The sequence below is a fragment of the Macaca mulatta genome, chromosome 2 (assembly GCF_049350105.2).
Source record: "Macaca mulatta isolate MMU2019108-1 chromosome 2, T2T-MMU8v2.0, whole genome shotgun sequence".
Taxonomy (NCBI): domain Eukaryota; kingdom Metazoa; phylum Chordata; class Mammalia; order Primates; family Cercopithecidae; genus Macaca; species Macaca mulatta.
The window spans coordinates 163,033,597-163,046,159 of NC_133407.1; the positions used below are offsets into that span (position 1 = coordinate 163,033,597).

General features: G+C 40.2%; 2 protein-coding genes across 3 annotated transcripts in view; both read left to right on the plus strand.

Annotated features, from left to right (window-relative positions):
• RABL3 (RAB, member of RAS oncogene family like 3) overlaps positions 1-3,802 on the plus strand; it is a 40,388-nt gene extending 36,586 nt beyond the window's left edge. Inside the window, 1 exon segment of one of the 2 annotated variants that reach the window (NM_001194507.2) lies at positions 257-1,319. In NM_001194507.2, the coding sequence (NP_001181436.1) occupies positions 257-322 (66 nt within the window). In that variant the 3' untranslated portion in view covers positions 323-1,319. 2 annotated transcript variants of the gene reach the window in all.
• A 1,189-nt stretch (positions 3,803-4,991) lies between these two features.
• The window catches only part of HGD (homogentisate 1,2-dioxygenase), a 54,097-nt gene continuing 46,525 nt past the window's right edge, over positions 4,992-12,563 (plus strand). Inside the window, exons 1-3 of the mRNA XM_001110996.5 lie at positions 4,992-5,255; positions 10,403-10,474; positions 11,266-11,354. Coding sequence (XP_001110996.1) covers positions 5,241-5,255; positions 10,403-10,474; positions 11,266-11,354 — 176 coding nt within the window. The 5' untranslated portion in view covers positions 4,992-5,240. The remainder of the gene's footprint in view (positions 5,256-10,402; positions 10,475-11,265; positions 11,355-12,563) is intronic.

Consider the following 12,563-nt stretch of genomic DNA (forward strand, 5'->3'; position numbering starts at 1 on the left):
AGGTATTATGAGATTTACCTTCATTCTTTCTGATTTAGATGACACTATCACCAATTTGTTGGCAAATGTTTTCCATTTTGGTAAAATTTATTTTTATTATTTAATCTGTGGCTTTCTGAGTAAAACCTCAGAAAGCTGGTTTTTTTTTAAGGAACAACACGCTGCCATACAGAAATGGAAAAGAAGGGAAAAATTACTATTAGTATTTGAACTTTTATTGCTTGAGACTTAATATAATTATCTTTCTTGCCTACAGATTCCAGGCTTTCCTGATCGGAAAAGATTTGGGGCAGGAACATTAAAGAGCCTTCATTATGACTGAGTTACACTCATCCTTTGGAAGAGTGAGCAAGCAGTGGCAGTTTTTCACAGCTTTCCTCTTGCTGTGTTCAGTTATTACCATCACAGCCTTTTAACGAAATCATCTTAAATGCTACCCTTCAGCCTCACCCTTTAATGGAAAAATGATAGGAAGTGACAACACGGGAGGTCCAAACTTTGTCCCTGTTCTCTGTGTTCCTTACCTTTCTGTCCCTGTGTATAGATTATGTAAAAGCCTTGTGGAAATACGAGATGTTGTCAAAATGATGCAGTAAATGAGCAATGACAGTGTACTGCAGAGAAAATTTACTCTTGCCTACAACGGGAGGGTTTTTACGGGTCTGTACTTTTTCCCCACACATTGCTGAAAGCTTAATTAAGTACTTCAAAAATGTATCTCTATTGTTTTACCTTCTTGAGGGAAAAGGCCTTGTTAACCAGCCCTGAGTTGTCCACCCCAAACAATCTTTGTCATTTTCAAAGATGCAAGATCGTGTTATTTGTCTCCACCCTCGTCACACACAGGAATGCCTAATAATATCTACCCTTGGCTCCCTCTTCTCTCCTTTGCAAATGGCTCAGTGACTGGAAGAGGTGGACTGATAGCCAGAGTTAAATATAAATACAAATTAATAATACATAGAGAACAGCAATACCAGAAAAAAAGAATTCTGGTGAAATGATGTGAAAAAATTGGCAACTCCCTCACTCTTAAGGTTGTTGCTGTATGCAGTCTAGGCTTTCTGTTTGGAAATAGGTAGGGCAAAATCTAATACCTGCGCAAGGGCAATGAGAGAGATGTACAGCCTCCTCTCCATTTTTTTTTTTAAAGGAAAAGTCAACTCCTGAAATGTCCCTTAGCTATAGTCAGAAAACTAAGAATATTATTCTTGTGTCAACAATGTATTTATGGAGAGAAGTAAAAATAAGTTCCACAGCAACACATTTACATGAATTATGAACTAGGATTCTTGGATTTCATAATGACTCCAAAGCTTTTTGGGGGTGGGGTGTGTGTGTATGTGTGTGTGTGTGTGTGTGTGTCCATAATTGTTCATCATTTTTTTAATCTATCTTTTTGCTTGCTTAATCTTCTCTGCCCCAGTTCTTCCTTAGTATGTGAATTTGATTTCTAAAAACAATTTATTCAACACTTTATCACTCATATTCTCTCTCTGGCTCTGCTGCAGGTCTGCACTCCTGATTTTGCTCCATACTTTTAAATAATAATAATAAATATACAGTTTTCATTTCTCATTTAAAACCTAGGTAGAAAACACCAAATTCACTTTCTATTCCATTTTAATTAGGTTTCAGAAGTACCTTGGAAATCAAGGTATGCTGCAAGAGAATATTAAAATAAGAATGTTAGAGAGTCCTTTTAGAAAGGCAGTCTTGGGAATTTGGAAAAGGATTTTTTTTTAAATTATACTTTAAGTTCTAGGGTACATGTGCATAACGTGCAGGTTTGTTACATATGTATACTTGTGCCATGTTGGTGTGCGCACCCATCAACTCGTCAGCACCCATCAACTCGTCATTTACATCAGGTATAACTCCCAATGCAATCCCTCCCCCCTGCCCCCTCCCCGTGATAGGCCCCGGTGTGTGATGTTCCCCTTCCCGAGTCCAAGTGATCTCATTGTTCAGTTCCCACCTATGAGTGAGAACATGTGGTGTTTGGTTTTCTGTTCTTGTGATAGTTTGCTGAGAATGATGGTTTCCAGCTGCATCCATGTCCCTACAAAGGACACAAACTCATCCTTTTTTATGGCTTTTTTAAAGCAGCTTTCATCAGCTAGACTGTTCTCCAGCCTTTCTTTACTTCCTCTTTGAAAGGACATAGCCCTGGTTTCTTTTTGACACAAAGGAAAGCTATGCAAATCATGATCTATGTGTAGAATTGGTCACAAATGTGTTGTGGGATAGGCTATAGAGTTGGGAAGTGGAAACGAAATGCTACACAGAGACCTAACCCAACTAAAGCTCTTTGTATTTCTCCTTTAAGAAATAAATCAAATGCCTTCCTTCCCTATGCTTTCTTCCTCTTTAATTTAAAAAAAAAATTCACCCTGATTTTTTTATTTTCTATCTTATTTAAAAAATAAAAATAGGCCAGGTGCGGTGGCTCACCCCTGTAATCCCAACACTTTGGGAGGCCAAGGTGGGTGGATCACTTGAGATCAGGAGTTTGAGACCAGCCTGGCCAACATGGCAAAACAGTGTCTCTACTAAAAATACAAAAATTAGCCAGGCCTGGTGGCACACACCTGTAATCCCAGCTACTCGGGAGGCTGAGGCAGGAGAATCACTTGAAGCCAGGAGGTGGAGGTTGCAGTGAGTCAAAATCATGCCACTGCACTCCAGTCTGGGTGACACAGTGAGACTCCATCTTAAATAAATAAGTAAATAAATAAACCATTGCTGATGACTCCAGGGTCAATCTGGAAAAATTAACAGTATTCCTTAACTCTATTTCTTTCTGCAGCCAAGCTTGATTCCTTGAATTAAGGTTTTCCAAGAAAAAAATAGTTTTTAATAATCTAAGGTAAATTTGTTTCAATTATTAGCAGCAGCATAATAAGGCTTTTGCACAAATGAATGTTATTAGCTAGAGTTCTTCAAAAAAGCATGAAGCATAATTTTTGCTAGGACTTCTTGAGAACTATTGGTAAAAAAATGCTTTTAGATAATAAACAAGTATAAATGTCAAAATATTTTTTAAAAAGTGTAATTGGCTGGGTGCTGGCTCACGCCTATAATCCCAGCACTCTAGGAGACCGAGGCAGAAGGATCACTTGAGCCTAGGAGTTTGAGGCTGCAGTGATTCATGACTGCACCACTGCTTTCCAGCAGCGATAGAGTGGGACTCCATCTCTTTACATATGTATATCTTACTCTCTTGATGGGACAAGTTGGTAGCAATAAAGATTTTTTTTTTTTTTCCTGTTGTGATTTCAGTGTCTAACCAATGAAGGTGACCAGATGTGAAGGCGTATCTATGACTACTCCTCTGTCCCTTGGGTGGATAAGACTTAGTTGGAATCCAACTAAAGATTTGGGCTGGTCTCTCCATCTTAATGTTGATGGGATTCAGGACACACAACCCCAAAATATTGTACCCTGATATTTGAGAAAACTGCAGAAGCAAGGTTTCTCATACCTTCCTCTTACCCCTTCTCCCCTGAAGCAGGCCATAAAACCTAAGTGACTGTCCCCTGAAGTAGATCATAAAACCTTCATTCCATAGGTACCCTATATCCTCACAGATATAGAAATACCAAGAAGAATCTGGACAAATAGGACTTGCTGAGTTCTCCAGTTTATTACCATTAGATTATGTCCTTTTGTCCTCTGATTATACTTCTGCATGAGACTGTACATAAAAATACGCAAGTTTTTCTGTTTCTTTTGTGTCTTCATTTCTGAAGATTCCTGTCATGTAAAACTTACGGTAAATAAATTTGTGTGCTTTTCTCAATAATCTGTCTTTTGTTATAGGTGCCTCATTTGTGAACCTAGTGATGTGTGAAGAAAGAAAGCTCTTCTTCCCTACAGTGCTCTAAGAAAAGCTATTTCCAAAAGAATTGATCCATATTAGTTTTAGCTCGGGTTCTTAGAATTCCTCAAACTTAAGGCATTCATGATATAATCCAGGTGCCCTGACACTGTTGTTTTTCTGTTCATTCTGAAAATGGACTTCATGGAACTGATGTGCAGGGACATCAGACTGAGGCGAAGAGCACCTAATTGCTCCCGTAATCAGAGTTTCTGAGTCCTCATTTCGATAGTGTACAAGAGGAATTTGGGCATTTTTGCCATCAACCACAGGGTGTTTTCTCTCTCTCTCTCTCTCTCTGTCTCTCTCATTCTAATTGCCAATGTTTAAAAATTGGAGCTTCATCTTATCTTGAAAAATCAGCTAGCCTACTTTATTCATTTACACTTCCTCGTCTGTTGGCATTTGAGTTGTGATAATGCCTAATTTACAAGATTGTTCTTGTGGAATTCGATATGGAAAAATCTAACAAAAGCAGGCACTCAGTATATGTCTTCCCCTTTCTGAACACTACTAGTCATGAAGCTGCTACCTGCCAATGACCAAGGAGAGCGGCCAAGATGAAGAGCAAGGGAGTCATAGAGGAGGTGGCTGGAAAGTAATCCCTTGGTCTGTTTTAGAAGTATAAAGGCATTAGGAAACAAAACTCTTAAAGAATGTATAAGAAAACTAAATGTACTTTAAGAAATTAAAAGGAGCAGTAGGAAACATCTCAGTTTGCTCTAAGTGAAATGTTTCAGGCTCTGAATGATTCAACCAAGAACCTGAGCCCATTCCTGGGAAGCACCTGCAGAAAACTGATTCTGGTCCCGGTCCCTGTGTTCAGGTGGCTGTGTGTAAACATCTTACCCCAGTGTAAACATCTGCAGCTGGTAAACATCTGGGGGTGTTCTCACTGCTCTCCAGGAGACTCAGCACTGCCCTGTTCCTTCCTAACCTGAGTCAGGACTGAGCAGAGAATCCTCCACCACAAACAGCAGGCACTATCTGCCACAGTTCCTTTCCCTGATAGCTTCAAATTCTCTGCCTTTTGAAATAAGCCTATTTTTAACTGGAACAAATAATTGGTCAATCTGTACCTCAGGTGAAGAGGAGTGAAGCCTCTGCAAACACTTAGGAACAAACTGTAAAAACCAAAAGCATTTGTGTAACCTGTTCAATAAGCTTGTTGGACTTTGTCCCTTTGTATGAGTTAGGCAATTCTTTCAGCTAGTTTGAGTGACACGCTGACCAGTGAAGCGCAGTGAAGCAGTGGGAACCAGAATATCCAAAGAGTGGTTTGAAGGAGAAAGAAGCATTGTGGCTTTATATCCTCTGGGCCTGGGTTTCCTGAAGTCATCATACATAGAAGACAGAAAAAATGGCTGAGTTAAAGGTAAGAAACCAGCTGGCAAGTTTACTGTGCCTTCTTCAGCCAAAATTTATGGAAGCTTCTGAGAACTCCAGGGTATCAGAGTTGGAAAAGACTGGGAGAGGCCCTGGTTCAAACCCCTGTGTTCAGAGGCTTCACTGTGGTGTCTGGGCATGGCTGGGGCTGAAGAACAAGGGAAGGGTAACAAAGGAAAGAAATGAAGCTCTTATTGGTCATCCCTTGCCTTTGTTCGTTTCAATTATTGTCTTGGAAATCTGTAGACATCCTAAGAGCTCCCCTCCACTACGGACACACACGTTTCTCACCATGTCTCTTTCCCACCCCCTGCTCTGACACCTTCCCATTGCTACAGCTTCATGGACCACTTCCGGTGACCAGTTAGATATGCTTAATCTATTTAGTTAATTGAGGCTCTGAATCAGCCATCAGCCCTTGGCCAGTAGAAGCCCTAGCACCTCCTCTAGGAAATCATTCTTCTTTTAAGTAATGCGCAATTGAAAAGTATGTGTGGGTTACATGCTGTTAGGCGCTAGGCATTTTAACTATGAATTAACTCATAATCCTCAAAATAAATCTGGCGTGTAGAGAGAGGTTCTTGTTTCAATTAGAAAAGTAATGCTTGGAGAGACTATGATTTGCCCAACAAGGTCACTGCCAATAGATGACTGGATTAGAACCAGGGTATGTTTGAATGCAAAGTCTAGGCTCAAAAAGGGGCCTCAGTGGCTCCTACTAGACTGGTTATCTTAAGGCAAGGAAAACAGAATATGTACCTAATATCTGAAGCCATGCCTAGCGCCCAGCCCAGGCTTGCATCAGTGCTCAACACATGCATGTGTAACTGAACAGAACTGCCCAGAACCTTGGCTCAGGCCTAGTGGGCCAGACCACCCCACAACAGACATCTTCCCAGAATGCAGGGTTTGAGAAGTGCCCTAATGCCCTCTAACTGATGCTGAGTTTGAAGAATCCATCAGTTAAAGGGAGGTGTTTCTGAGTTTGAAGAATCAAACACCTTCCTATTTGATAGGAATCCTGAAAACACTCAACACCAGAGTGAAAGACTTTGGTTTTTTATCTTTATGCCTGACTAAAAGTTAACTCTCATTCTTTCATTCAGCAAATATTTTGTGCTAGTGCATGATACTGCAGATTAATATAGTAGAGGAACTGAGTCTGGGCTAGGAAGAGTCAAAAGAAACTTCCTAAAGGAGCCTGTACCTAAACTGAATCTTAAGAGAGAAGTAGGAACTGGCCAAGTGAAGAAGGATGGGGTCTGGAGGAAAGAGTGAGTGCAAAGGCACAGCACATACAGAATGCCTGCATGCTCTAGAATCCAAAACTCTGTCAGCCAAATTTGAGTTGATGGAAGGACAGCCAAATTGAGATATCTAGGTGGTGGTTGGATTTCAGGGGAGTGGGCAGAGCAAGGGGAATAGAACTGAGAGTCATGATGTCAATGGTAGGAGTTGAAGTCTTGGAAGAAAGAGTAGATAGAAACTTTGTTTTCTGATGAACATTCTGTGAGGAAGTTCAGCAGGGGTTGGAAACATCTTTACCATTTATAAATAAATTATATATAAAATCTTATCCTGCTGTCATGTTTAAGCAACTTATTATGCACAGCACCAGGACATCAATGTAAATTGCATGCCAGTCTTTGCTCTCAGTTTCAAAGGCATTCTTCCCCGCCTGCTGTCTAATCTTTACAAGGAAAGGTTAACTCCAGAGGTCAGGAATCCGAGCACAGAAAACCGGATTGCATCATATTCATTCTACTCAATAAACATTACATAATGTTTAAACTGTTTCTCATCTTTTATTTCTTCATTTTAATGAATATGTCAACACAAAGCCATAAATGAAATCACATTTACACAAAAGTACAGCTAGGGGAAGAAAATTCAAAAGATACAATAATAAAATTAAATTTAAAATGAAATACCCTGTGTATCTGAGTAAGTTGCTTAGCTTCTCCCAACCTTGGTTTCCTCATTTCTGAAACAAAGAGCTTGCTTAACATTCAGGCTCCGAGCCCCACCACCAAATCCTTGATTCGCTGGCTCTGGGTTTGTATGTAACAAGCTTCTGGAGTGATTCTAATGATTAGCCAGAGACGGAGCCTGCTATTCTACACAACTGATTTCCTGTTGCTGCTGTAAAAAATTACCACAAATTTATTGGCTTAAAACAGCACAAATTTATTATCTTGAAGTTGTGGAGGTCACAAGTCTGAAATCAGTTTCACTGGGGTAAAGTCGAGGTGTCAGTGTGGCTGGTTTCTTCTGGAGACTCTATGAGAGATTGTGTTTCCCTGCCTTTTCCATGGATTCTGTTTCCTCTTCTAGAGGCTACCGACATTCCTTGGTTTGTAGCCTCTTCCTCTATCTTCAAAAAAATGTATCTCTCTGCTTTTGTAATCACATCACCTTTTCTCCTCTTATAAGTCAAATCTCCCTTTGCCTCCCTCTTATAATGACACTTGTGATGACATTTAGGATACACCCAAATAATTAGGATATCTCTCCATCCCAAATTCCTTAATCTTATATGCGAAAGTCTGTTTGGCTAGAAAAGGTAACATTCACGGGTTTTGGGGTTAAGCCATACGTATCTGTCAGAGCGAGCCATTATTCAGCCTACTGCAATAATCTGCAAGTTCTCTTTACAATCTATGTTCTATGTTCCCATCAAGGTTAACTAGAAATATTAGACTCTTTTTCCACAGAAAAAAAAAAATGTAGCAGTAGTTTCATCTCTCCCCTGACTCCTCTCTCTTTCCTTCATGCCCAGTAAGAGGAAGTGAGGTGCACCATCTGTTCATCTCATCAGGTGTTACCTAGAATCAGAGTCAGGAGAAAGCACCTCATAAAACTACTCTGACAAGTAAACCATATCCTGGGGACCAGGTGAGAATTAAAAAGCTGTATACTGGTAAGCTGCCAAAGAACTGATGGTACTAAAGTCACATGGAGCTCAGAAATTTATTCTTGCATTTAGAAAGTATGCATATAATTCTCTTGAAAAGAAATGAAATCATATTTTTCTGTCGGATCAAATTATTCAGAAATCTGAACTGTAGAAAACATACAAACACACTTGCTTAATGTTAGGTTTTTAGTCTTATTTTTGTACCCAATATACTTTTACATAGGCACTGAACCAGCTGGAAATGAATGCTTGGATTTTCGCAGCTGATAAAAGCAGAGTTCAGATTCTGTCCTTGAGCTCAATGTCTGGAGAAAGCAGCTGCGAATACTGCTTCCTTAATTCAGATGCCTTTGGCAGTGAGGGACATGGCATTTTAAAGCTGTAATAAACTCATCTGTAATTTTTCTCTCAGGGGATCAGAAAAACCAATCGATTTGATAGTGACTCAGCAGTTTTCACCTTCCTCTTCAGCCAATGCACTGCAGCTAAGATTGAGAAACGGATTCAGAACTCACACCTCTTGGTGCTTGGTGGCTCCCTTCCAAACCACCAGCTGTTCTTTCTACTTTCTTTTCTATTTTGTAAAGCACAGTCTGAATCAAGGGCTTCAGAAACATATATACTAGCTCTTGTTGCAAACACATAACCCTGAACTCTCTTCTGAGGCAAGCAGTTACAAAGAATGGGGAAGGTTAATGAATAAATCCACCGGTGCCTGCCAGAAAGCTCAGCTGTACTCCAGCCTTCTTTCCTCTCTTGCAGAGAGAAACAATGCGGCAGTTGAACAAAGCGAAGGCACTGTAATGCCCAGTGGCTTCAGTCATAGGCTGGTCTAAAATTCCATTTCACAGAATTGAAGATAATTTGGGGTTATTACCAATTCTCAGCAGCTCAAATTCAATCCCGTTGATGGTGAGCATGGGGTTCATTTTGAGAGAAGAAAATTGGATGCAGCGGAGAATCAGAATGCTGGATGGCCTCTGCCATTTCCCCAAAGATATCCTAACTGCATGCTGCTGCTTTTAACAAATCAGTATATAGCTTAGTATTTTTTGTGATGACAAATTTTCAAATATGCAAAATATTGAGTCTGAAGGCAAAAAGAATCATTTCACTTCCATTGCTTCCCAGGTCATAACATTCACATCTGATATTTCTTCCAAATATAGACTGTTGTTGGCCTGATCATCACTCACACATCCAGGCTTGTTACATCTCCATGCCGCTGAGCACTCTGGAGGGCCTACCCTTCACCTGCTTCCACCCTTCTTATATCTCTTAAGGAGATGTGTTCAGATGGTGGCATTTCACTCGCTGAGCAAGACTGCACTTTCCTTATCCTGGGCTAAAATCAATTGGTATTTAAGTTAGAGCAAAGAGGCTTCTAACCCTATTTACAGCAGCACACATACACTTATATTAGAATTGGCTTTAAGTGAAAAACTCAATCAATCAATAGATTTCCACTGATTACTTTCTCTGACCCAAGACTGCCATAGTCCCACCTTCATGCAGCTTCTAGGCTAGCAAAAGAGCCAGACAGTGCACAAGAACTCTCAAGTGTGTTGAGTGTTGTAAGAGTAAGTTTCAGGAGCTCCCCGTGACTTAACCTTGCTGAGAAACCTTTTAACTTTTGTTTCCTCTGGGAGTGAAGTGAAGAGATGGCAATCAGAGTAGGTTTCATTGTATCATTGTGAAAAGATTCTGGGCTAGCATGTCTCCTGAAGGCCACCCATATCTTTAAACTTTATTTTCATGCATTCACACAAATATAGATGTGTTCCATAGGTGAGGCAGATAGCAGAGGCTTCTGCCTGCAGCAAGGCTAGTTTGCAGAGGGTTTTGCTGTCAGGGGTTGGACCCACACATCTCTTCCTAGATGGTTTTTCTTTTTTTTCCAGAGTTTGAAAGGGAAATGGAGTCTCAAGTTCAGGGAGGTTACAGTGTAGACCCATAAATCAGCTAAGTACAGCTAAAGGTGGAGAGGTCTATGCAATATCCAGCACTCTTCTGATTAATTGGAAGTCTTCAAAATTCACAGAAAGCATATTGTCTTCCCTAAATGATTCATATGTCAAGACACAGTAAAGATATTATACATAGAACGTCATACACAAACGTATGTCTATATAGAAATTCTTACATTTGTGGACTGCCAACTTTGTGAAATGCTCTTTAAATCCTACTAATGGTGGCATTTATGTCTTTGTCACATACAGTACATTTCTGGATTTGGGAATGAGTGTGCTTCAGAGGATCCTCGCTGCCCAGGTTCCCTGCCAGAAGGACAGGTACAAGCAAATAACGTGCTTAGAAGAGCTCTGAATCCTATTCCTGGATCACTAGCTTTCAGGCCAAAGTGCCTCCACCCACTGTGGCTCTTCCAGTCTAGCCTGTGAACTGTCTAGGGGTTTCCCAAGTCATAGGGGCAATGAAGATACAGAGCAATGACAATACAAAGAGCAGCCAATCCAAACTAGTAAAATTAACTGTAGGGTTTCCAGTAGGATTCCCAAAATCCAGGGTTAAGGGGAATTCCTCATATTCCCCTTGAGCACCATGGATGTGACAATTATGAGAAAATAACAAGATGCTTTAACATGTATGCACAAAGATGTTCATACTATTGCTGGTTAGAAAAGCAACAACACAGTAAACAAAATATTTTCAAAACTTTTTGAAGGCTGTATCATGGCATAAAAAATCCTCATGGTATAATGTTTTCTTAAAAAAAAAAAAGAAAAAAAAAAGCGTGATTATTACAGGATTATACGTATCATAGCGTCACAATTTTGGAGGTTAAGAATGCGAGGAAAAATACCAACATGTTAACACTCTGTTATTTCTGGTTGTGAGATAATGGGTGATATCATATAGTTTATACATTTTCTACAATAAGTATATATTACTTTTATAATCGGGGGGCAAGTCACATCAGAAGTCGTTACAAGAAACATATTGGGTTGGACATGGTCATGTGCAGTGGCCCAGAGTATCCCCATCCCCCTACTGAGTTGGTTGGTGGGAAGGTGGGATGCTTTTCAGATGGGAGTAATATTGTTTATTGCATCCTTTATTTCAGAATAATCCTCAGGTCTGCCCCTACAATCTCTATGCTGAGCAGCTCTCAGGATCGGCTTTCACTTGTCCACGGAGCACCAATAAGAGAAGGTACAAGGATTAGATGAATTCTGACCTGTAGACTGTGGGAACTATGACAGGGACTTTGTGCTGCCTCCTTCCCCTGGGCCACAGCCTCCCAGAGTTGCCCAAGATCCTGCTTCTTATAGGCTATGGTCTGGGTCATAGTCGGAAGAGAATGGACTTCCTCCCAGCTAGCACCAAGTGACTACTGGAAGAAGGTGAAGGAAAACTGCACAGAGCCGGGAAAATACACATGTCCAGTTCCATTTACAAATTATCTCTTATAATATTCCTAATAGTTTGGCCTTCTTCTAAAGACTGTCCTGTTGAGTTTTGGCTTGGGGTTTACCTGTTTTGTTTTTGTTTTGTTTTATAATGACAAAGTCACAATTAGGGAAGATTCAGAGCAATATCTCTCTCAGCTGACTAGAGGTATGGTCTTTGCAAGAAAATGTTGGGTAATCCAAGCTTGGATAGTTAAAAGTCATGTATTAAGGCCCACTGTGGTTTGAATTAATAAGGTTTTTATTCTGGAATTTGCCTTTGCTAGAAACCATCATATTCATTAACATAGTATGCCATGTTCCATGTTTGCTCTAATGCTACATCCAGGTCAATGAACATGATCCCTTGATTAACTCAGGTTGGATGCAGTATGTGTTATAGTTTTGGGAGGCAGTAAGTGTTGTGATTTAAACAAATGGTGTCTAGTTATAGAAATTTTAGGCTAAGGCATTTGTGAAGAGGAATGCTGCTGATACCAGAGACTTGGAGAGAAGGGCTTGTGGTCTTGTACTGCTTATTAGGGCAGCCTGGGTTTATCTCCACAGATCCTTCTGAGAAGCAAATGAGATAGTAAGTACAAAACTATAATGGACCAAACAAATGATAAAGATTGCACGGTTTAATCATGGCCACCCTGGAGGCAGGCCCCCTGAGTATAAATCCTGGCTCCTTTTCCAGCTGTGTGGCCTTAGGTAAATCATCTGCCCCCTTGGATCCTCTAGTTCTTCATTCGTAAAACAAAGATAATTATAGTACCTATTTCATAGCTGTGGTGAGGATTAAAAGAAAGGATGTGTGTAAAGCACATTATCTTAGCTTAGCACATTGCCCGGTACATGGTTAGTGTTCAGTTAATGCTAGTTATTGTCATAATAACTATCATTAAGTATTGCCATCATAGCAGAGTTTCTGCCTCATTTCCAGGGTATCTCTAGGAGGCTGTCAAGAGAA